This window comes from Schistocerca cancellata, chromosome 1, assembly GCF_023864275.1.
Source record: "Schistocerca cancellata isolate TAMUIC-IGC-003103 chromosome 1, iqSchCanc2.1, whole genome shotgun sequence".
Lineage (NCBI taxonomy): Eukaryota > Metazoa > Arthropoda > Insecta > Orthoptera > Acrididae > Schistocerca > Schistocerca cancellata.
Window position 1 is genome coordinate 884,062,135 of NC_064626.1, and position 26,768 is coordinate 884,088,902.

The window sequence follows — 26,768 nt, forward strand, 5'->3', positions numbered from 1 at the left end:
TTTCATTGTTCTTACAGCAAGGCTGCTTTCATTTTTATAGATATTGTTTCCCCCTCCGATTATGACACAGTTGACATCACTTTTCACGGAACTCTCACAGTTTTTCAGCACTTCTCATAGAGGAGCACCAGGTTTCGAAATTCCAATCACTTTATATTCAGACTGCATATCAGACATGATTGTAGCCAGTCCCTTGCCATGACTCGTCGATAATATGTATATTTCTTCCTTCTTCTTCTGTTTCCTTTTTTGTCTTGTGTTCAGTTTTATTGCAAGTTGCTCTCACACGATTTTTTCGTTTAATAGTATTTGATGGTAATGTGTTTCTGCTGGCACTTTTTTGTTCAACAGATCTTTCCGAGCAGTTACCTGTTACACTGAGATTTTTTGTCCGTGATTCTGAGCTGTCTGCACTTAGAACATCGTATTTATTCATTAGCGGAACACGAAAAACATTGGTATTTAAGACAGGTCAAGAGATTTTCTTAGGCCTAGTATATAAACACTCTCGTTTGCCTGTTTGCATATCTGTGGGAAGGTCCATATAGTTGATCAAACTTTTCAGCATTTCTGCATATTGTCTAGCTTTACTTAAGTCACTTTGCAGTTCTTCCCTCACACTTATTTTGAGTCCAGCATTGCACATTTCAAATGCAGTTTCAAGACTAGAACCATTATAACAGATAAAACAACACCACATAACAAACCTGACATCATACTCACCAATAAAAAGAAGAAATTAACACAACTAATCGAAATATCCATACCCAATACAAGAAATATACAGAAGAAAACAGGAGAAAAAATTGAAAAATACATCCAACTGGCTGAGGAAGTCAAGGACATGTGGCATCAGGATAAAGTTGACATTATACCGATTATACTATCAACTACAGCAGTCATACCACACAATATCCACCAGTACATCAACACAATACAGCTACATCCAAACGTATATATACAACTACAGAAATCCGTAATTATTGATACGTGTTCAATAACCCGAAAGTTCCTAAATGCAGTGTAACATATACCGTACAGTTAAAAGGAAGTCACGCTTGATGAAGGTCCATGTCACTTTCCATTTTTAACCAGACCTAAGGCCTGAGAAAAATAGAAATAATAATAATATTGAATAAGTCCACAGCATGTCCATGTAATGCATGAGAAAAATGTGGATATTCAAGGAAGGGCAAGGTGCACTTTTTACAGAAACTGGTGTCTTCACATTTCAAGGGTGCTTGATACAATTTACAGGACCTGCATGATAGTGACCTACTGCATTATGCACATAAAATTGCATATGGCATAGATTACAGTGATTTCAAGAAAAGCAGTGGATGGTTGTATAGCTTCAAACATTGCTACAGAATTGGAAGCTGTAAGGTAACAAAATTTCAAACAAACAGTCAACTTGATGATGCACAGCAAACTACAGAATTGGCCTGAAAATTTGTAGATGAGATAGATGAACATATCCAATCATTCAGCAAGGAATTTGTTTTCAACTCCACCAATCAGGATTTGAAAAGGACATGTACATGAAAGGAACCCTGGAAATTAGAGGTAGTAAGAGAGTTGTATCAAGATCAACCAAATCAATGCCTTAATGCATTTGTATACAATTATCCTGACTGTTAATCTGTATGGTAAATTGGCTGGAAAGTTATTTATTGTGTTGCAAGAAGTTGGAGGTTGCCTGCCCCCTGTGATTCATTCTTGGATGTGAAATCTTGCAAGGGCAGTAGGAAATTTTTAAATCATAGCAAGCAAGAGTGGGAAAGTGGGTAATAGAGAACTACAGCTATGATATGAGCACTGCTTTTGGCCAGTAGATGGTCAAAATAACTTTCTTTTGCTTGGTCCCTGGTCTGTATATAAAAATCATACTCTTTTAGAGCAAACTATCCCTTCTGAAAAGAGTGTGACATTGTAATTAGCACCACCTGGAACTAATGAATAATTTTAGCCTCTGGATGTTTGTTTTTCCTGTACCTACGAAACATACTATCACACTAGTTGCAGCTACACCTTAAAGGGTAGCCATTTTCATGATAAGATCTATTACAGATTATTCACATTTGGTTGCATGCCATCACATTCCAGCAGTTCTACTGACTCCATTACAGCAATATGATTCTATATGCATTCTTTAAGAGTAGATATCTAGCTGAATGTCCTGCATTGTTTGTAACTCCCAAGGAGTTCACCTTTGATCTTGATGGTGCAAACCCTTTGTGATCACTGAGATAAACCATTTTTCATTTGGTGTTCATGGTGATAGTTAATGGTTTGTTTTAAACATTTCTTGAATGTTGACATTATCCATTCTATGAAGTGTAATATGCACATCCTATCGATGTTTGAACCTGCAGCTACCAGACACTCATTTTCTGTCACCCTCCTGAGGCACATGGTGAATTGTTAGCAACTAATAATTTCCTGTCATAATTGTTAACACAACACTTTCAAATGAGCCTTACTGAAGGTTGACCTTGCGATCTTGTGCTCAATAGGTTCCTTGTGAGTTTATATCAGAAGAAACTTATTTTATCACTGGTGAATATTTACTATTTTCAGAACATCTGGAAAGACAGCTGTTTCTAAATAGAGGTCAAAAATTTTTGCTAATGGCATTGCTTTTAATATGAAGCAAGGTACTTCAGCTAGACCAACTGACATTTTATTGCTTAATGATTTACTTTTATTTATTATTTTATCAGGATCATGAACATATGTAGAAGCATTGAAGATCACCAACTTACTGGGACAGCATGGGACTGGTCCTTCACAGTTTACTTGAATAAAGTTTTCAGTTAGTGAAGTGAAGTACTCATTGCATTTTTTCACAACTGATTTTGGATCTGTGACTTTGGAGCATTCTGGAGTGAAAGATACATCTTTCTTTTTGGTATTGAGCTACAAGTATCTTCCTTTATAACATTCCATGTGGATTTCATTTTGTTTGATGAGGATCCCATCAAATTCTCATTCTACATAATTATAGCCTGTCTGGTTACTCTACCATAGATTCTTTTGTGGGCTTTAGATTAATCAGCAAATTCTTGGATAATTTTGCATCTACATCTATGTCCATGGCCTGCAAACCAGTGGGAAGTGCATGGAAGAGGATAAATCCCACTGTACCAGTTATTAGGATCGCTTCCCATTCCATTCATGTATGGAGCACACGAATAATGACAGTTTAAATACCTCCATGTGTGCTGTAATTAATCTAATCTTGTCCTCATGGTCTTTATGGGGGTTATTATATGTAGGGTTCTGTAATACCTTCCTAGGGTCATCATTTAAAGCCAGGTCTTCAAACCTTGGAGGCTTTCTCAGGATAGTTGACTTCTATCTTCAAGAGTCTGCAAGTACATTTCATTCATTGTCTATTTGACTTTTTCCTGTGGGTCAAAAAAACTGTGAGCATTCATGCTGCCCTTCTCAGTATATGTTCAATATGGTCTGTCAATCCTATTTTGTATGGGTCCCACACATTTGAACAATATTCTAGTGAGGGTCACATGAGGGATATGTAAGCAATCCTCTCTGTAGACTGATTGCATTTCCCTAGCATTCTACCAGTGAACTGAAGTCTGCTACCTGTCTTACCCTGAACTCAGCCTATGTGATTGTCCCATTTCATGTCCCAAAGAAGTTTTATGCCCAGGTATTTGTATGAGTTGGCTGATTCCATGATTGATTCATCCATGAGTGATTCATTGATATTATGGTCAAAGCATACTACATTTTTTAGTTTTGCGAAGCATGCAATTTTACATTCCTGAACATTTACCAAATGTTGCCAGTCTTTGCAACACTTTGAAAGCTTATCAAGATCAGACTGAATATTTGTGCAGCTTCTCTCAGATAGTACTTCATTATAGGTAATTGTATCATCTGCAAAAAGCCTGAGTTTACTATTAATGTTGTCTGTGAGGCCATTAATACACAACATGAAGAGCAAGGGAACCAACACACTTCCCTGGAGCACACCCAAGTTTACTTCTACATCTGATGATGACTCTCCACCCAAGATAACATGCTGTGTCCTCCTAACCAAAAAGTCCTTAATCCAGTCACAAATTTCACTGGATACCTCAACTGATTGTACTTCTGACAATAAATGCAGGTATGGCACTGAATCAAATGCATTTCACCAATCAAGAAATACTGCAGCTATCTGACAGCCAAAGCTTTCAGTATGTCTTGTGAGAAAAGTGGTGTGTTGGGTTCCACATGATCTATATTTTCAGAATCCCTGCTGGCTGGCATGGAGGAAATCATTCTATTCAAGATATCTTATTATGTTTGAGCTCAGAATATGTTCTAAGATTCTACAACAAGTGGATGTCAAGTTCATTGGATAGTAGGTTTATGGATCATTTCTGCTACCCTCTTGTAGGCAGGTATGACCTGTGTTTTCTTCCAACCACTGGGCACAGGTTTTTGTTCAGATGACCTGATAATAGTACGAGAGATTATAGTTAACAGAGGGGAGTGTAATACTGCCACAGAAGAGGGCAAAGATAGGATTTTAAAATTATCTTTGTAACAAAAGAACAATATCTGGGGAATATTCAATTTCTTTAACAACTTTTGTTTCAATCTTGCTCAAGAGTACTTATGTTTTAGATCTCACACAAAAAGGACATGTAATTTTTACTCATATACATATATATTAAGATTTATCATGGACACAAGAATATTTTTATTTACAAGTGTGACTTTTACCTGCAGTTATCAGAAGAGGCAGTAATTTCTTCCATCCTGTAAGACGTCTAAAAATATACATGTGCTAATCATCAAGATTAAGAGGATGGACTGTATGATCAGCAAACACATATACCAAATGGGAAAGCGCTGGTAGATAGGCACAATAAAAAATACACAAACACACACACAGAATTTCGAGCTTTCGCAACCCCCGGTTGCTTCGTCAGGAAAGAGGGAAGGAGAGGGAAAGATGAAAGGATGTGGGTTTTAAGGGAGAGGGTAAGGAGTCATTCCAATCCCAGGAGCGGAAAGACTTACCTTAGGGGGAAAAAAGGACAGGTATACACTCGCACACACACACATATCCATCCACACACGTGTGGAGCATAATATAAAAAATGAGAAGCACAGAATTAAAAGGGCCAATTTATCCACCAATGGGAGATGTAAGTAAACTCTAATAACTGGCACATGCGCTTCACAGTGGTTCACAGTATTAGATGCAAATGTAAATGTAAATTTAGATGACATCATGCTGAGGAAAAACTGTGTGCAGTGGTGGACATAATCCCCAAGTATAGATACATACTTGTATTTATCCATTGTGCCTTCCAGAATTGCAAGATCAGCCAGAGAATGCTTCCAGCCAGGACCCTTCCAATGATTGTTCCAGGGTCTGTGCTTTCAGATGTTTCACACTGTACATGCTAACAGCTATCTGTCCAGTGAGGGTAAAATGTGATTCATCTGAAAAGGTCAGCTCCTGCCACTCAATGGATTCAGCTGCAGTTTTCATGTGCTATTTCCAGTTTTCATCACCAATGAACAGCAGTCAGCCTAGGTGCAGGAAAAAGGCACCTGCTGCAGAGGCCATTATGCAGAAACGTTCGCTGAAAAGTCATTGAGGAGACAATGTCGGTAGCCCCTTGGTTCATCTGGGCAGTCAGTTGCTCAACAGTTGCACATCTGTTCATCCATACACATCTCTCCAGCCATCATTCACACCTGATGCATCACAGTTGCCTTGGCATCAGTTTTGGATAGCACCATTTTGGCATGTACAGTATATTCAAACCGTGGTAGCCACGAACAGTTTACAAACTGAGCCATTTTGAGAATGCATCCACCCACCCTTGGCCTAAAAACCAATGAGCATGCCCTTTTGCATAATGACAATGACTGCTGTGTACTTCATGCCTCCTCAACACATTTCATACACTCTCCACTGCTAATCCTTCCACCTGCCATTAGCAAGCGATTATTGCATGTTGACATCAAATGTGGGCAGTAATCAGTTTAATGTGATTGGACCATTTAATATTATACTAGTGAATAGTAGAACTGATAGCAGTAAGTGAGTTACCTTGATCCTTTAGTGAGTTTTAGTGGAACTTTTTTGAACATTGCAAATTATTAGAGCCATATCCATTAAATTTTGGGCATGCAGCCACGCAAATAAAATTTCTTCCACTGATATTTTGGCCGCATATTGTCTGGCCATTCTCAGAGTGAGTCACAAGACTGATGACAAGATGTCAAGCATGGCCTTATATCCTCCACCGTGGCGGTACCACGCATGCAGGTCACAGATGCTGGTTGGCGGCAGAGAAATACGCTTACACATGCGCTGCCTGTGGCGAAGGCATACAGACATTTGATTTGCTTATCGATGTATGATCGGCGGCGGTGACACCATGATAACTTCTCTGCAGTTTAATTACCCAAAGAGCGGGATTCCATAATTTGTCCAAATTAAAACCATTATCTCTATTTATTAAATTATTAGCTAATCTAATCTCTATAGCTTCCTTGAAGACAGATTCCCAAAAAAAGTAGATGTTAAAATCTTCACATCACTGTAATTCATGGAATGCCCTGTATCAATACAATGTTCGGCCACAGCTGACTTGTCTGGCTGAAATAAGCATGTGTGTCTTCGATTCTCCGCACACATTTCATGAACGGTGTGCGTTGTTTGACCTATGTATGACTTCTCACAATTTCCGCAAGGAATCCGATAGATACCCACTTTACGAAGCTGTAAATCGTCTTCACAGAGCCAAGTAAAGCTGCAATCTTCGTGGGGGGCCAGAAAATCACATTAACACAATGTTTCTCAAGAATACATCCTACCTTCGAGGAAAGAGCACCCACATATGGCAAAAACGCACTAGATCTGAAGGAATTACTATCTTCTTCCCCAACACATACCTGCATTTTAGGTTTTGCATTGAATGTGATCTTCCAGCCCCCTCACGAAGATTGCAGCTTTACTTGGCTCTGGAATGTAGTCACACGGCAGACTGTCATAAATTGCTTTGCAAATGCTGGTTGTTGTGCAACATCGTTTGTGGAGGACGATATCCCTGAAGAAGATTGGAATGTTATAGATGTTCCTGAGACTGTGACATTCCAAGATTTTATTTTGTGTGATGATAATGTACTTACTTCTACACCCACTATGGACATGAGTGAGCTGTTTGCTGCTGATATTGGTGAAAAAACTGAAATTGGTGGTGACAGTGGTGGTGACGAGGATGATGATGATGATGAAAATGTGGACTCACCAACACCAAGTTTTTCTGCAGCTGTGGAAGGACTTGAGAGTGTTAGAAGGTATTTCTCATCCTTCATTGTGGATGAGTCAGTTCTTAACAGTATTAACCAGCTGGAACGACAACTTCTAGGAGTATGCTGTGCTGGAAGGAAGCAGCAGACTACTCTCCTAGATTTTTTTTCAGAAATACAGACAGTATAGCAGTTTTATTCATTATTGTGATATCTAATCATTGAGTGCCATTAGCTAAATGAAATTTTCTCCTTTTAAATCAAGATACCAGTTGATGACTTTTGATGTGACCTAACATCCAAAATATCTTGAAATTTAAAAAAAAAAGTATTATTAATATATCGAGTAGTTTTAAATTTTCCAAGAAACATTTTCGTGTTCACTGTATTTTTGTATGCAGCACAAGGTGAGTTTGTGATTATGAAGTATTTATATGGTCTAAATAGCCTAGGTTCCAATTTTGATTCTGGAACACTTATTTAGTGCATTTTGACATAAACCCTTATTTAAGGAAAACCCTCTTTTAAGGAACAAATTTTTTGGTACCCTGAGATTCGTTAAAAAGGGGTTTTACTGTATAATAAATAAATTACCTTTTATTACTTACACATGCACATTTTTCTTACATACTTTAATTCATTTTCTTACAGAAGAAATAAGCTCATCTCATCTACTGCACTGCAAAATGGTCTATGATCATTTCATTAAAATTTGTACAATTCACTATCTTTGTGTCAAGCTCAAGTTACTTTTTTTGTCTAATGAACTGCACACTGAATTTATTTTTGCTGTTTTGACAATCATTGTATGCTGCAATTTTTTGCAAGAAAATAAAATGCACTAGAACTCAGGCAAAATATATTCACAAAAAGTAGTTTTGCTAATGATAGTAATGGTGAATTTTGCCTTTGTATATTTCCTCTATTCATTCATGAATCTCTCACTAGGTGATGAAACGTTACCATACTGTAGTGCACTCTGGTGAAAAACAAAAACAAAAAACTATCTAAAACATTCGCACTAAACATCAATTAATGACAAATAAAAGCATAATAGACATTACAGTGACAGTGATTTGACAGAGAAGTTTCAGCAACTCTGCTCATTTCCCATTTATGTCAATAGTGGAATGTGAAAGTCATATGAGAATTGGTAGGACATCCTTAGGCTCTGCTAGTCTAGCCTTCAGGAGACCAATAAGAGCTATAGTCTGTAGAAGCCACACCTCTGAGCCCCTTATACATAGAGCTAACAGGCATGGCAAGGTGCACCTTAAGACTAACTACTACCTGTTAAAAAGAAATCACATCAACAGTCCCAAAAACAGTCACTGCCATTCTTCATGTGGAAAATATTTGAAATGTGTCCTGATAATTTAAATTCTGTAATACTTTATTGAGAAATGTATTTTAACATATATTTTGCAGTGCCTCCACCTCAGAGCCCTTCACTAGGAGCCGCACCTGGGCTGCAGCATTATCCTTTGGAATCCAGTTACTCATTTCATTTTTTATTTATGGATCTGATTTTAAATATGTTTTGATAAACCCACGTTTAATCATATTAATATTTTACTAACTATTATGCTAAACCATATCAGTGTTTAAATGTTATATGACCCAAAAGACAACAGTATACAACTGATCCTTAGATATAGTTGAGCCAAAATATTGTAAATGGTGTGCTTATCCAATCACTGCTTATTACTGTTAATAGGATTTCAGTGAGCATGCAATTGGTTTGCTTGTCTAAAATGTGGTTTGGTTCATCTGGGATAGAGCTTACTATTAGCATTTATTTAAATGTATGTTGGGATATGTTTCCCCAGTGTATGTATTGTGGCATTAGAAGTTGATAGTTGGCATGAGGTCTCTGAGCTATAGACAGAACAGAAACAACAGAGTATTTATGCATTGTATTATGGCAAGTTATGATGCCACTGTGTATCCACATTGGCCTAATACAACCATGAGATAGTGTCACAGCTATTATGATGCAAGGTATATGACCTGCAGCATGTTTCTGACAATTTTACGGGCCATGATAACTATACCATTCCTTGCCCATGGTGCAGTCACCATTATGTGGCCATGTGCAAGTGCCACCTGACTGACTCATTTTCCATGTTAATGTGTTCTTGTCCCACTTCCACACTGCTGAGTGACCGTGCTGAGGTGTCCTCACCACATGTCAATGATGCTGCCTTCTGCACCATGTCCATGTGCAGCCACTGGTGATGCCACCATCTACATCAATCTTCTGTGCTGCATTGTAGTATTAATGAGTTGATGTTGTCTGTAGTTGTGGAGCAGTGACAAGAATGTTGTTATTGAAAGTTTCCCTGAGGACCAAATTGAAATCCATGTTTTCTTTAATGATGAGCATGCTGTTCTGGATGATAATGTTAATTGGGATTGGTTAGAAAAACAGGAGGCTAGCTAGAACTTAACTGATTGGATATTCAATACAAAAATACATAAAGCTTTATTGCCAAAGGATTGGAGTAAATTAAAATTTAGAGTTGCCAGAAAAGTAGAATAATGAAGTGGAAAAGAGGATGTTAGGGATGTATTGAAAGATTTGTTTGAAGAGGATACTGATGTGGAATACATGACTGAGGGCGGATTAGATTAGTTTTAATGTCCTTTAGACAATAAGGTGATTAAAGACAGAACACAAATTCAGATTAGGGAAAGATAGAGAAGGGAAGTAGCTGTGCCCTTTCGAAGGAACGATCTTAGCATTTGCCTTAAGCAATTCAGGGAATTTACAGAAAATCTAAATCAGGATGGTCAGATGTGGGTTTGAACTGTTTTCCTCCTGAATGCGAGTCCAGTGTGCTTACCACTGCATTATCCCTCTCAGTATGGGTTGAAGATAGGGGAATATGTATAGTGCAAGAGGGAAGCAGAAGGGAAATGGAAAATGATTTATTAAAAGAAACAGGGTTGAAATGAGTTGATGCTGAGATTCAAACCATTGTTGATATCAGTGTGGGTGAAATTGATAATACAGTATTATCAGATTCAGGCTCAAGTTTGTCTGCAATTTTTGAATGTTTCTGGCAACATATTAAATGTTTGGACATGTAGTAAGCTCATCAAAAGAGAGACATTGTTGGAGTTTTAACATCAGAGAACATAGTTTTAGCATAAGTTGCTTTGTGACATCGTGTGTGGCTGTGTATATTATCCTGTGAATTGATTTCTTGTAGTGAATGTGATGAGTGTAGAAATATGTACTAAAGAAGATGGGTAAGATAATTTATTTAAGTGAGAAACAGAAATTACAACTTACTGTTTTATTATGTAAATATAAACAGGTATTCTGAAACAGATCTGGGAAATTGAAAACTTTGCATGGCTGATTTGGAGTAGATGAGGTAAAATCTTTCCCTATCGCAATGGCAGATAAAGAAGCAGTGAGGACCACAACACAAAAGATGTTCGAATGAGGTGTGATAGAGATAGGCAGAAGTTAATATTGCAAGTAAGAATGAGTTACTGCAGTATTTTTGTAATGTAAAGATTATTTCTAGTGTGGACTTTACATATGGGATATGGGATTTTGGCAAGTGGAACTGCCAGAGGAAAATATTAAGTGCACTTGTAACGTACCGGGCTGAATCCTTGCATTAGTGCCACTTAAAGTTCACGTCACAACCAGATGTAGTGAAACATTTCCTCTCCCAGTAGATAGTGCACAGTGTTCCTGACCAACCTTGCTTTGCTTATTCAATGTTGTCTTCTCGGTAGCTGCGTCCATCTCACCTAAATCACACTATAATTAAGAAGCCAGGATCCTAGATTAAGTTTTCCAAAATCAAAAGTCAAGACCTTATTCATTGTTGAACACTTATGGCAACCACAGTGCGGTTTATTTGTTGTCACTCACACACACAATATTCATGTGACCAGGCCTCTTACACTTAATAGTCGTCACATTAGGTAGGTCAAAAACTTCAAGTCTTTAACAATGTTCACAATATGCATTAAATGTTCAAAGCCGAATACAATTACACTTTTTTGGTAACGACCAGAAAAGTTAAGCTTCTGTTTCAAGTATTATCACATCACATTCCAGCACCGACTTGCCGCACTTTTGCTCCATGAGAATCTGACCGAGAACTGCACCAGCTCGGACCTTATATAGACGATTGCTTGCATATTTGACTATTTCTGTTAATATATTGTAGTTTATAATTTCCCAGGGTTAAAATGATCCTTTTTAATTGGTTTTGAAGTTAACTATTGGGTTTTATTACTTAAATAACATGAGTGAGCTGTATAAATTTAAATACGCAGAACTAACTTATGCATTTGCAGTGGGACTTCCCGACTTATAACCATGGCAGCCCTCTTGAACAATAATGTTTACTTATTCAGATTTACTTAATTCTTAATTAATGCACTTACAAAGTTGAGACTGGAGTCATTTTACGTATAAAAATATTGGTAGCAAAAGTATCAAAACAGATCTCAGAATTATTCAGTAATTTGGTCACAATTGGCACTGAAAGTCATACAGGCTACAGATTTCAATGTCTTAATATCTATTTAACTAGTAGACTTTAGGTTAATTTAAACACTTTGCTGGAATCAGTAAAATTTAGGCTTTCTTTTGGATGCAGTCTTACAGCTGAATTTGATCTATTAGCTCATTCGAAAATTTATTTAATATGTATAGCACAATATACGTCATTGTTCATAACTTTTACTAGGATGCATTTTCAATAAAACTAATTAGCTCATTACTTTCAGAATAGACATTAGAATGTACTGAAATAATAGATTTTACTAGGGGAATTTTATTTAAACTATTTCTGAATTCTGTGCTATGAGGCTGAAGCCCACAGAATCTGTAGTCGGTATCTGGGTAGTGAAAATGAAAAAAAAAAAAATTAAAGGTCATTGCTCAACTAAGTTACTGAAGGAGTGTAAAACCAAAACAGGAGAGCAGTGGGCAACCCTGCTTCATTACACAATGACCTTTCTTTTTTAAAAAAAAGAAAAAGAAAAAGAAAAAAAGGAAAAGCAAAAAGATGTATTTTAGAAATGGGTCTTTTGCTTCATCTATATCTGTAGCTATTTTTGTGAGAGCGTTATATCACTTACTAGGTAGTGAATTAATGAGAAGTTAATGCTTTGGGCTGTTTGAGGATGTGTTCAAGGCAGTTTATGATTTGGGAGGAATGGGGGAGGGGTGACACTTAAGCCGAGCAAGTAAATTTGTGTAAGCATAACTGCTGGGTTATCATCTGACTCATAAAAGCATAGCACCCAATAGAGAGGGCTGTTGCTGTATGTAGGGCGCCAGCCAAAGAGCAGAAAATAATTGAAGTAACTCATTGGTTACATTCATTCTATAGAAAGTATATCAGTGATTTTAGTCTAAATTCACCTAACTTGTGTAGATTATTGAAGAAGAGTTTCATATGTTGCTAAAGAGCTGATTGTGACCGTGAACTTGAAGCCATTAATAACAGTCTCAATAGCAGTAAGATACCCCAATATGTGATGGACTTTCTGTGTTAAGGGAGGAAGCTCAGATTATGGAGTGGAGGCAGTTTTGTTGCAGGAGAGGATGACGGGTGGGAAGACTCAACATAGAAAAATTGCTTTTGGTAGCAGACTGTTGCCCAGATATGAACTGGTGAACTATGTCTCTGAAAAGGAACTATTAACCATGTTTGGGTTCCAGAAATTTAGAGTATATCTGAAAGGCAGAAAATTTATTGTCTTCATATATTATCGTCATGAAAATCATATTCTCTTCTGAGTTACAGTCAATCTCAATTAAAAAAAAAAAAAAAAGTGACAATGAGCTTTGTAAACTACACAGTGTCGGAGCAAACAAAACTGCAGCCAATGACAACAGAACCAAGAATACACTGGATAAAAGGTACAGTGTTCTTTTTCTAATGGACAGCCATGGTAGAAACCTGGCAAGAGCTTTACAAGACAATAACAAAGACTTCCAAGCAATGGGATTATTGAAACCTTGTGCAAGCATGAAAAACTTTACCGATGTTAACCTGCAGGGAAAAATGGAAGACGAAAATGAATATGTTGTGTGCATAATTGGTACTAACGACATCGCAAGAAACGAGGAGCAAAATTGCTTAGCAAGCCTGAAAAACTTCTTAGAAGTTAATAAATCTTGCAACACAATAGTTAACAACACTACCTCGTAGGTATGACCTAATGTATAATTTGTGTGTCAACAAGGAGATTCAAAAAATGAAAATCAAAACAAAATGGTTGTGTGCTTCATTTGGAAAATGTAGAGCAGTTTATATAGGTAAATTGGACAGATGCCTTCATACCAAACATGGGTTGCATTAAAATTTCTAAGGCAAAAAACTTTTGTGTGACAAAATAAGCGAAACTGTTGCAGAAAAAGGTGACTTAAACAAAATTTTAAATATCAGAGGTATTAGGAATGCTTGTTTAGAGTAAATGGTAGCATAGAACAACATCCAAGCAGCCCTGAAAGAGAAAAAAACTGGCTTAGCAGCTGATGGTCTTATGCAAATAATGTAGCTGATACTTCTAGAGCTTAAGCTTAAACAATGCATTAGTGTCTAGTGATAACTGCAGTGAAGCACTTCACATAAGTAGCTGCGCTTTTACAACAACAAAAAATCAACAATACAAACACAATTAATGTCTAACAGTGTTCCACCAATACATTCAGTGTATCTAGAACAAAATGCAGAAGCTTGAAGTCGATTTGCAAACCCTAAATAGCCCTGTTATGTGCATCACTCAGCACTGGTGCAATGAAAGTGAAATTGCCTACGTAACTTTACCCTCTTGTATACTAGCATCTTCTTATTGTATAGTTTCAATTAAAGGGGGAGGGTCATGTATTTATATTAAGAATGAGGTCCAGTATAAGGTAAGAAGTGACATTGTCTCTCTTGGTGAAGAAAAACACTTTGAAGTGTCAGCAATACAGCTATCATCTCAAAATGTTTCCAAAAAACTTGTCATATTGTGTGTATATCATTCTCCTAGTGGTGACTGTGACATATTCTGTGCAAAACTAATGCAGAGTCTAGAACAGGCATCAAACACTAAAAGTAACATCCTGCTATGTGGAAATCTTAACATAAGCACAGCAAAAATAATGTTACTAAAGCTTTTCTGAGTGTTTTATGTAGCTTTGGAATGACATCACAAGTCACCTGTGCAACAAGGATAATGATACACTCAGCCTGTACTACTGATCATACAGCCACTGATACTGGCACAGAAAACTGTGACTTATTATTAAAAAATTTGGGGCTTTCACGTCATCTTTGTCAAATTGCACAAATATATGTTCCTATAGGAAAAGCAACCAAGCTACATGCATGCAATAGAATCTACTCCAAATCAGCCATGCAAAATTTTACTGTGCAGTTACATTGCAAAACCTGAGACAACATATATGCACAAACAGATGCCAACAAAAAGTTCTGTCATTTCATGTCATTGTTTAAGTTCAGATTTGAAGAATAATTTCCCAAAGTCATACTTTCTGTTGGACCACAGAGCAAAACAAAATGGATTACCAGTGGGATTACAAAACCTGCCCCTAACCTTCAGACAACTCAGCTCTATAAAGAATACATGCAGTGACTCTGCTTTTATAAGCTATTACAAAAACTATAAAAAATCTACAGAAAGGTACTTCAGGCAACTAAAAAGTCAGCTAACAACAAACTGATAAAAATGCAAATAACAAAAGTAAAGCTGCTTGGACATTAGTTAAATGTGAGACTGGAAATAAAAAAATGGGCACTCAAGCACTAAAATCATGAAATCAAGCAATACACTCAGTGATCGAAAAGAGCTGGCTAACTTCATAATCTCATATTTCACCAGTGTTGCAAAAGGCATGCAGTGCAAATTGCCAAACAGATCTGATATTCAGTGCAAAATTACATAAAAGATTCAATGGTTCTGCTCCCCACTACCGAGAGAGAAGTAAGCAGTACCATAAAACAATTAAAAAACAAATCCTCAAACAGGACTGGACGATGACCCACTTTGTGTGTTAAAAGCGTGCATAGCCAGAATTGAAGCCCCTTTAACTGACATCATTAACCAGTCTTTCAAGACTGTCGGCTTCCCAGACTACCTGAAACTAGCAAAAATCATACCTCTTCACAAAAATTAGTGATGTTGAAAATTTAGAAAATTACAGGCCAATTGCTTTACTTCCAGTATTTTCCAAAATATTGGAGACTTTAATAAAAAATATACTTATGAACTACTTAAATAAATGTAACCTTCTCTGCTCTGCCCTCCCCCCATGAACCATCGACCTTGCCATTGGTGGGGAGGCTTGCGTGTCTCGTCAATACAGATAGCTGTACCATAGGTGCAACTACAATGGAGGGGTACCTGTTGAGAGGTCAGACAAACGTGTAGTTCCTGAAGAGGGGCAGCAGCCTTTTCAGTAGTTGCACGGGCAACAGTCTGGATGATTGACTGATCTGGCCTTGTAACACTAACCAAAATGGCCTTGCTGTGCTGGTACTGAGAACGGCTGAAAGGAAGGGGAAACTATGGCCGTAATTTTTCCCAAGAGCATGCAGCTTTACTGTATGGTTAAATGATGATGATGTCCTCTTGGGTAAAATATTCTGGAGGTTAAATAGTGCCCCATTTGGATCTCCAGGCGGGGACTACTCAAGAGTATGTCGTTATCAGGAGAAAGAAAACTGGCGTTCTACGGATCGGAGCATGGAATGTCAGATCCCTTAATCGGGCAGGTAGGTTAGAAAATTTAAAAAGGGAAATGGATAGGTTAAAGTTAGATATAGTGGGAATTAGTGAAGATCGGTGGCAGGAGGAACAAGACTTCTGGTCAGGTGACTACAGGGTTATAAACACAAAATCAAATAGGGGTAATGCAGAAGTAAGTTTAATAATGAATAGGAAAATAGGAATGCGGGTAAGCTACTACAAACAGCATAGTGAACGCATTATTGTGGCCAAGATAGATATGAAGCCCATGCCTACCACAGTAGTACAAGTTTATATGCCAACTAGCTCTGCAGATGACGTAGAAATTGAAGAAATGTATGATGAAATAAGAGAAATTATCCCGATAGTGAAGGGAGACGAAAATTTAATAGTCATGGGTGACTGGAATTCAGCAGTAGGAAAAGGGAGAGAAGGAAACGTAGTAGTTGAAATATGGATTGGGGGTAAGAAATGAAAGGAGAAGCCACCTGGTAGAATTTTGCACAGAGCATAACTTAATCATAGCTAACACTTGGTTCAAGAATCATAAAAGAAGGTTGTATACATGGAAGAATCTTGGAGATACAAGAAGGTAGATAGATTATATAATGGTAAGACAGAGATTTAGGAATCAGGTTTTAAATTGTAAGACATTTCCAGGGGCAGATGTGGACCCTGACCACAATCTTTTGGTTATGACCTGTAGATTAAAACTGAAAAAACTGGAAAAAGGTGGGAATTTAAGGAGATGGGACCTGGATAAACTGACTAAACCAGAGGTTGTACAGAGTTTCAGGGAGTGCATAAGGGAAAAATTGACAAGATTGAGGGAAAGAAATACAGTAGCAGAAGAATGGGTAGCTCTGAGGGATGAAGTAGTGAAGGCAGTAGAGGATCAAGTAGCTAAAAAGACGAGGGCTAGTAGAAATCCTTGGGTAATAGAAGAAGTATTGAATTTAATTGATAAAAGGAGAAAATATAAAAATGCAGTAAATGAAGCAGGCAAAAAGGAATACAAACGTGTCAAAAATGAGATCGACAGGAAGTGCAAAATGGCTAAGCAGGGATGGCTAAAGGACAAATACACGGATGTAGAGGCTTATCTCACTAGGGGTAAGATAGATAGTGCCTACAGGAAAATTAAAGAGACCTTCGGAGAAAAGAGAACCACTTGTACGAACATCAAAAGCTCCGATAGAAACACATTTCTTGGCAAAGAAGGGAAAGCAGAAAGGTGGAAGGAGTATATAGAGGGTCTATACATGGGTGATGTACTTGAGGACAATATTATGGAAATGGAAGAGGATGTAGATGAAGATGAAATGGGAGATATAATACTGCGTGTAGAGTTTGACAGAGCACTGAAAGACCTGAGTCGAAACAAGGCACCGGGAGTAGACCACATTCCATTAGAACTACTGACAGCCTTGAGAGAGCCAGTCCTGACAAAACTCTACCATATGGTGAGCAAGATGTATGAGACAGGCGAAATACCCTCAGACTTCAAGAAGAATATGATAATTCCAATCCCAAAGAAAGCAGGTGTTGACAGATGTGGAAATTACCGAACTATCAGTTTAATAAGTCACGGCTGCAAAATACTAACACGAATTCTTTACAGAGGAATGGAAAAACTAGTAGAAGCCCACCTCGGGGAAGATCAGTTTGGATTCTGTAGAAATATGGAAACACGTGAGGCAATACTGACCCTATGACTTATCTTAGAAAAAAGATTAAGGAAAGGCAACCCTACGTTGCTAGCATTTGTAGACTTAGAGAAAGCTTTTGACAATGTTGACTGGAATACTCTCTTTCAAATTCTGAAGGTGGCAGGGGTAAAATACAGGGAGCGAAAGGCTATTTACATTTTGTAAAAAATACCAGATGGCAGTTATAACAGTCGAGGGGCATGAAAAGGAAGCAGTGGTTGCTAAGGGAGTGAACAGGGTTGTAGTCTCTCCCCAGTGTTATTCAATCTGTATATTGAGCAAGCAGTGAAGGAAACAAAAGAAAAATTCGGGGTAGGTATTAAAATCCATGGAGAAGAAATAAAAACTTTGAGGTTTGCCGATGACATTGTAATTCTGTCAGAGACAGCAAAGGACTTGGAAGAGCAGTTGAATGGAATGGATAGTGTCTTTAAAGGAGGGTATAAGATGAACATCAATAAAAGCAAAACGAGGATAATAGAATGTAGTCAAATTAAGTTGGGCGATGCTGAGGGAATTAGATTACGAAATGAGACATTTAAAGTAGTAAAGGAGTTTTGCTATTTGGGGAGCAAAATAACTGATGATGGTTGAAGTAGAGAAGATATAAAATGTAGACTGGCAATGGCAAGGAAAGCATTTCTGAAGAAGAGAAATTTGTTAACATTGAGTATAGATTTAAGTGTCAGGAAGTCATTTCTGCAAGTATTTGTACGGAGTGTAGCCATGTATGGAAGTGGAACATGGACGATAAATAGTTTGGACAAGAAGAGAATAGAAGCTTTCGAAATGTGGTGCTACAGAAGAATGCTGAAGATTAGATGGGTAGATCACATAACTAATGAGGAAGTATTGAATAGGAATGGGGAGAAGAGAAGTTTGTGGCACAACTTGACTAGAAGAAGGGATCGATTGGTAGAACATGTGTTGAGGCATCAAGGGATCACCAATTTAGTATTTGAGGGCAGCTTGGAGGGTAAAAATCATAGAGGGAGACCAAGAGATGAATACAGTAAGCGGATTCAGAAGGATGTAGGTTGCGGTATGTACTGGGAGATGAAGAAGCTTGCACAGGAAAGAGTGGCATGGAGAGCTGCATCAAACCAGTCTCAGGACTGAAGACCACAACAACAACAACAACCTTCTCTGCAAGGAACTGCATGGCTTCAGACAGGGCAGAAGCACTGAAACTGCAATAGCTCAGTTTACAAAAATTGTTCTTGAATCACTAGACAAGGATTGTTATGTAACTGGAATTTTCCTAGATCTATCAAAGGCCTTCAATACCATTGATCACGACATTCATCTACACAGTCTCTGGGAATTAGGGGAGTGCTAAATAAATGGTCCACTTGTACTTAAATAACACAGTGCAGAGAGTAGAAATTTCACATAACACATCCAACTATGTGGTAAATCACCTATCTGACGCACAGTATGTTAATATAGGAGTCCCATAAGGAAGTGTTCTGCGCCCAATATTGTTCTTAATTTATATTAATGATTTCCCACAATGTGTGGAGCATGGAGAAAAATTACTTTTGCTGATGACAGAAATATACTGATTACCAGCAAGACACCTGACCTGCTATTGGAAAAAGCCAATGAAGCACTCTACAGAGAACGGAGTAACTCTCAACATTAAAAAAACAAACAGCATATACTTTAGAATAAACAGGAAGCACAAGTCCACACATTTAAAACAACATGACAGTTGAATAACAGATGTAACAAACACTAAATTCCTAGGACTGCACAACAACAGCCAACTAAAATGGAATTAACATGTCACGATTATCTCAAAAAGGATCTCCACAGCATGCTATGCACTTAAAGTTCTTGCATCAGTATGCAGTGGCATCTATGTAAGGTCAGCTTACTTTGGTTATGTGGATGCCATCCTTAGGTATGGAATAATCTTTTGGGGAAATGGTACCCAGAATCTAAAAGCAGTTTTCAGATTCCAAAAGAGAGCTATAACAATAACTGCAAAGAACCGCATGAAAACCTGGGCATTCTGACTGTTCCTTGTGAATTTCTTTTTCGGACCATAATGTATAACAGAAAAAAATCTTGACAATTATAGCTTGAATAACATTTTTCATGATCATAACACAAGGCTGAGTCATTGCCTCCAGCTCAGAACTGTCTTGATTATCGAGTTGTGATAATCTATAATAAGCTTCCACAGAATATAAAAGAAATTAGCAGTATGTATTCTTTAAAAGAAAATTTTTTTTTTCAATTTGGACGGATATCTTAAATGAAACCCAAAGAATTGTTAGGAACACCTAGCATATGTTATACCTGACATATTGTTTTCATTCATGTCTTATGTATTTATGCCTATGTATTTATGTATGCTAGTTCCATATCAAAACACACACACACACACACATATATATATATATATATATATATATATATATATATATATATATATATATATATACACTTAAAAACAAAGATGATGCGACTTACCAAATGAAAGTGCTGGCAGGTCAACAGACACACAAACGAACACAAACATACACACAAAATTCAAGCTTTCGCAACAAACTGTTGCCTCATCAGGAAAGAGGGAAGGAGAGGGAAAGACGAAAGGATGTGGCTTTTAAGGGAGAGGGTAAGGAGTCATTCCAGTCCCGGGAGCGGAAAGACTTACCTTAGGGGGAAAAAATGACGGGTATACACTCGCATACACACACATATCCATCCACACATATACAGACACAAGCAGACATATTTAAAGACCCAGGTGAGGTATGAGTGGCGGCAACTTGAAATTAGCGGAGATTGAGGCCTGGTGGATAACGGGAAGAGAGGATATATTGAAGAGCAAGTTCCCATCTCCGGAGTTCGGGTAGGTTGGTGTTAGTAGGAAGTATCCAGATAACCCGGACAGTGTAACACTGTGCCAAGATGTGCTGGTCGTGCACCAAGGCATGTTTAGCCACAGGGTGATCCTCATTGCCAACAAACACTGTCTGCCTGTGTCCATTCATGCGAATGGACAGTTTGTTGCTGGTCATTCCCACATAGAATGCATCACAGTGTAGGCAGGTCAGTTGGTAGATCACGTGGGTGCTTTCACACATGGCTCTGCCTTTGATTGTGTACACCTTCCGGGTTACAGGACTGGAGTAGGTGGTGGTGGGAGGGTGCATGGGACAGGTTTTATACCGGGGGCGGTTACAAGGGTAGGAGCCAGAGGGTAGGGAAGGTGGTTTGGGGATTTCATAGGGATGAACTAAGAGGTTATGAAGGTTAGGTGGACGGCGGAAAGACACTCTTGGTGGAGTGGGGAGGATTTCATGAGGATGGATCTCATTTCAGGGCAGGATTTGAGGAAGTCGTATCCCTGCTGGAGAGCCACATTCAGAATCTGATCCAGTCCCGGAAAGTATCCTGTCACAAGTGGGGCACTTTTGTGGTTCTTCTGTGGGAGGTTCTGGGTTTGAGAGGATGGAGAAGTGGCTCTGGTTATTTGCTTCTGTACCAGGTCGGGAGAGTAGTTGCGGGATGCGAAAGCTGTTGTCAGGTTGTTGGTGTAATGCTTCAGGGATTCCGGACTGGAGCAGATTCGTTTGCCACGAAGACCTAGGCTGTAGGGAAGGGACCGTTTGATGTGGAATGGGTGGCAGCTGTCGTAATTGAGGTACTGTTGCTTGTTGGTGGGTTTGATGTGGACGGACGTGTGAAGCTGGCCATTGGACAGGTGAAGGTCAACATCAAGGAAAGTGGCATGGGATTTGGAGTAGGACCAGGTGAATCTGATGGAACCAAAGGAGTTGAGGTTGGAGAGGAAATTCTGGAGTTCTTCTTCACTGTGAGTCCAGATCATGAAGATGTCATCAATAAATCTGTACCAAACTTTGGGTTGGCAGGCCTGGGTAACCAAGAAGGCTTCCTCTAAGCGGCCCATGAATAGGTTGGCATACGAGGGGGCCATCCTGGTACCCATGGCTGTTCCCTTTAATTGTTGGTATGTCTGGTTTTCAAAAGTCAAGAAGTTGTGGGTCAGGATGAAGCTGGCTAAGGTAATGAGGAAAGAGGTTTTAGGTAGGGTGGCAGGTGATCGGCGTGAAAGGAAGTGCTCCATCACAGCGAGGCCCTGGACGTGCGGGATATTTGTGTATAAGGAAGTGGCATCAATGGTTACAAGGATGGTTTCTGGGGGTAACGGATTGGGTAGGGATTCCAGGCGTTCGAGAAAGTGGTTGGTGTCTTTGATGAAGGATGGGAGACTGCATGTAATGGGTTGAAGGTGTTGATCTACGTAGGCAGAGATACGTTCTGTAACCAGCTACAATGGGGCGGCCGGGATGATTGGGTTTGTGAATTTTAGGAAGAAGGTAGAAGGTAGGGATGCGGGGTGTCGTTGGGGTCAGGAGGTTGATGGAGTCAGGTGAAAGGTTTTGTAGGGGGCCTAAGGTTCTGAGGATTCCTTGAGCTCTTCCTGGACATCAGGAATGGGATTACCTTGGCAAACTTTGTATGTGGTGTTGTCTGAAAGCTGACACAGTCCCTCAGCCACATACTCCCGACGATCAAGTACGACGGTCGTGGAACTCTTGTCCGCCGGAAGAATGACGATGGACCGGTCAGCCTTCAGATCACGGATAGCCTGGGCTTCAGCAGTGGTGATGTTGGGAGTAGGATTAAGGTTTTTTAAGAAGGATTGAGAGGCAAGGCTGGAAGTCAGAAATTCCTGGAAGGTTTGGAGAGGGTGATTTTGAGGAAGAGGAGGTGGGTCCCGCTGTGACGGAGGACACAACTGTTCCAGGCAGGGTTCAATTTGGATAGTGTCTTGGAGAGTTGGATCATTGCTTCGTCAGGAAAGAGGGAAGGAGAGGGAAAGACGAAAGGATCTGGGTTTTAAGGGGCAGGGTAAGGAGTCATTCCAATCCTGGGAGCGGAAAGACTTACCTTAGGGTGAAAAAAGTCTGCTTGTGTCTGTATATGTGTGGATGGATATGTGTGTGTATGCGAGTGTATACCCGTTCTTTTTTCCCCCTAAGGTAAGTCTTTCCGCTCCCGGGACTGGAATGACTCCTTACCCTCTCCCTTAAAACCCACATCCTTTCGTCTTTCCCTCTCCTTCCCTCTTTCCTGATGAGGCAACAGTTTGTTGCGAAAGCTTGAATTTTGTGTGTATGTTTGTGTTCGTTTGTGTGTCTGTCGACCTGCCAGCACTTTCATTTGGTAAGTCACATCATCTTTGTTTATATATATATATATATATATATATATATATATATATATATATATATATATGTATATAAACAAAGGTGATGAGACTTACCAAACAAAAGCGCTGGCAGGTCGATAGACACACAAACATACACACAAAATTCAAGCTTTCGCAAAAAACGGTTGCTTCGTCAGGAAAGAGGGAAGGAGAGGGAAAGACGAAAGGATGTGGGTTTTAAGGGAGAGGGTAAGGAGTCATTCCAATCCTGGGAGCGGAAAGACTTACCTTAGGGTGAAAAAAGGACAGGTATACACTCACACACACACACATATCCATCTGCATATAAACAGACACAAGCAGACATTTGTAAAGGCAAAGAGTTTGGGCAGAGATGTCAGTCGAGGCGGAAGTACAGAGGCGAAGATGTTGTTGCAAGACAGGTGAGGTATGAGCGGCGGCAAATTGAAATTAGGAATTAGCAGAGATTGAGGCCTGGCAGATAGCAAGAAGAGAGGATACACTGAAGGGCAAGTTCCCATCTCCAGAGTTCTGACAGGTTGGTGTTAGTGGGAAGAATCCAGATAACCCGAATGGTGTAACACTGTGCCAAGATGTGCTGGCCGTGCACCAAGGCATGTTTAGCCACAGGGTGATCCTCATTGCCAACAAACACTGTCTGCCTGTGTCCATTCATGCGAATGGACAGTTTGTTGCTGGTCATTCCCACATAGAACGCTTCACAGTGTAGGCAGGTCACTTGGTAAATCACGTGGGTGCTTTCACACGTGGCTCTGCCTTTGATCGTGTACGCCTTCCGGGTTACAGGACTGGAGTAGGTGGTGGTGGGAGGGTGCATCGGACAGGTTTTACTCCGGGGGCGGTTACAAGGGTAGGAGCCAGAGAGTAGGGCAGGTGGTTTGGGGATTTCATAGGGATGAACTAAGAGGTTATGAAGGTTAGGTGGACGGCGGAAAGACACTCTTGGTGGAGTGGGGAGGATTTCATGAAGGATGGATCTCATTTCAGGGCAGGATTTGAGGAAGTCGTATCCCTGCTGGAGAGCCACATTCAGAGTCTGATCCAGTCCTGGAAAGTATCCTGTCACAAGTGGGGCACTTTTGGGGTTCTTCTGTATGATGTTCTGGGTTTGAGGAGATGAGGAAGTGGCTCTGGTTATTTGCTTCTGTACCAGGTCGGGAGGGTAGTTGCGGGATGCGAAAGCTGTTTTCAGGTTGTTGGTGTAATGGTTCAAGGATTCTGGACTGGAGCAGATTCATTTGCCATGAAGACCTAGGCTGTAGGGAAGGGACGGTTTGACGTGGAATGGATGGCAGCTGTCATAATGGAGGTACTGTTGCTTGTTGGTGGGTTTGATGTGGACGGACGTGTGAAGCTGGCCATTGGACAGGTGGAGGTCAATGTCAAGGAAAGTGGCATGGGATTTAGAGTAGGACCAGGTGAATCTGATGGAACCAAAGGAGTTGAGGTTGGAGAGGAAATTCTGGAGTTCTTCTTCACTGTGAGTCCAGATCATGAAGATGTCATCAATAAATCTGTACCAAACTTTGGGTTGGCAGGCCTGGGTAACCAAGAAGGCTTCCTCTAAGTGACCCATGAATAGGTTGGCGTATGAGGGGGCCATCCTGGTACCCATGGCTGTTCCCTTTAATTGTTGGTATGTCTGGTCTTCGAATGAGAAGAAGTTGTGGGTCAGGATGAAGCTGGCTAAGGTAATGAGGAAAGAGGTTTTAGGTAGGGTGGCAGGTGATCGGCGTGAAAGGAAGTGCTCCATTGCAGTGAGGCCCTGGACATGCGGGATATTTGTGTATAAGGAAGTGGCATCAATGGTTACAAGGATGGTTTCCGGGGGTAACAGACTGGGTAGGGATTCCAGGCGTTCGAGAAAGTCGTTGGTGTCTTTGATGAAGGATGGGGGACTGCATGTAATGGGTTGAAGGTGTTGATCTACGTAGGCGGAGATGCGTTCTGTGGGGGCTTGGTAACCAGCTAGAATGGGACGGCCGGGATGATTGGGTTTGTGAATTTTAGGAAGAAGGTAGAAGGTAGGGGTGCGGGGTGTTGGTTGGGTCAGGAGATCGATGGAGTCAGGTGAAAGATTTTGTAGGGGGCCTAAGGTTCTGAGGATTCTTTGAAGCTCTGCCTGAACATCAGGAATGGGATTACCTTGGCAAACTTTGTAAGTAGTGTTGTCTGAAAGCTGACACAGTCCCTCAGCCACATACTCCCGACGATCAAGTACCACGGTCATGGAACCCTTGTCCGCCAGAAGAATGACGATGGATCGGTCAGCCTTCAGATCACGGATAGCCTGGCCTTCAGCAGTGGTGATGTTGGGAGTAGGATTAAGGTTTTTTAAGAAGGATTGCGAGGCAAGGCTGGAAGTAAGAAATTCCGGGAAGGTTTGGAGAGGGTGATTTTGAGGAAGAGGAGGTGGGTCCCGCTGTGACGGAGGACACAACTGTTCCAGGCAGGGTTAAATTTGGATAGTGTCTTGAGGAGTTGGATCATTAGGAGTAGGATTAGGATCATTTTTCTTCGTGGCAAAGTGATATTTCCAGCAGAGAGTACGGGTGTAGGACAGTAAATCTTTGACGAGGGCTGTTTGGTTGAATCTGGGAGTGGGGCTGAAGGTGAGGCCTTTGGATAGGATAGAGGTTTCGGATTGGGAGAGAGGTTGGAGGAAAGGTTAACTACTGAATTGGGGTGTTGTCGTTCCAGATTGTGTTGATTGGAATTTTGAGTTTTTGGAGGGAGTGGAGCTGGAAGTGGGAGATTGAGTAGTTGGGAGAGAATGGGTTTGTGTGCAATGAGAGGAGGTTGAGGTTTGCTGGAAAGGCTGTGAAGGGTGAGTGAGTTGCATTCTGGAGGTGGGAAACCAGGAGATTGGATAGTTTTTTAAGGTGGAGGGTGGCATGCTGTTCTAATTTGTGGTTGGCCTGAAGGAGGATGCTACGTCTTTGCCTCTGTACTTCCGCCTCGACTGACATCTCTGCCCAAACTCTTTGCCTTTACAAATGTCTGCTTGTGTCTGTGTCTATTCGGATGGATATGTGTGTGTGTGCGAGTGTATACCTGTCCCTTTTTCTCCCTAAGGTAAGTCTTTCCGCTCCCGGGATTGGAATGACTCCTTCCCCTCTCCCTTAAAACCCACATCCTTTCGTCTTTCCCTCTCCTTCCCTCTTTCCTGATGAAGGAACTGTTTGTTGCAAAAGCTCGAATTTTGTGTGTATGTTTGTGTTTGTCATAATAGAGGTACTGTTGCTTGTTGGTGGGTTTGATGTGGACGGACGTGTGAAGCTGGCCATAGGACAGGTGGCGGTCAATGTCAAGGAAAGTGGCATGGGATTTAGAGTAGGACCAGGTGAATCTGATGGAACTAAAGGAGTTGAGGTTGGAGAGGAAATAAATATATATATAGGACGTCAAACGGGCCGACTTGGAGCAGGTGAGTCACCACAGGACATTTTAATTTCTACTGTCTACTTTTACAAATAAATTCATAAAACTTTGTCACCATGACCAGGAAGGATTGAGGACTCACACTAATCGCAGTGGAAGTTCAAAAGCGTAGCAAATCACCTTTTTTTACATGTGAAAGTTCATCATTACTGGCTGCATTTGTTGCTATAGGTACACTTTTCTTCCTAAGTAAGAGAGATTCTTCGATGAATTTTTCATAGCAGTAGTTACAGGTGTATGAAACTCTAAAATTATCCAAGTCTATTAAAAAACTCTAGAAAAAATTCAGATAATTAACTACAAAACTTGAGTTTTTTCTAAACATGAAGTTTAAAATGTAACAGTTCATTCATTTT

General features: G+C 39.9%; 1 protein-coding gene across 1 annotated transcript; it reads left to right on the forward strand.

The window, feature by feature from the left end:
* Nucleotides 1–5,120: 5,120 nt before the first annotated feature.
* On the forward strand, nt 5,121–7,480 carry LOC126111220 (major centromere autoantigen B-like). Its single transcript, XM_049915004.1, has 2 exons — nt 5,121–5,168; nt 6,971–7,480. Exons 1-2 carry the CDS (start codon nt 5,121–5,123, stop codon nt 7,478–7,480), a joined length of 558 nt encoding a protein of 185 aa, XP_049770961.1.
* Nucleotides 7,481–26,768: the final 19,288 nt, after the last annotated feature.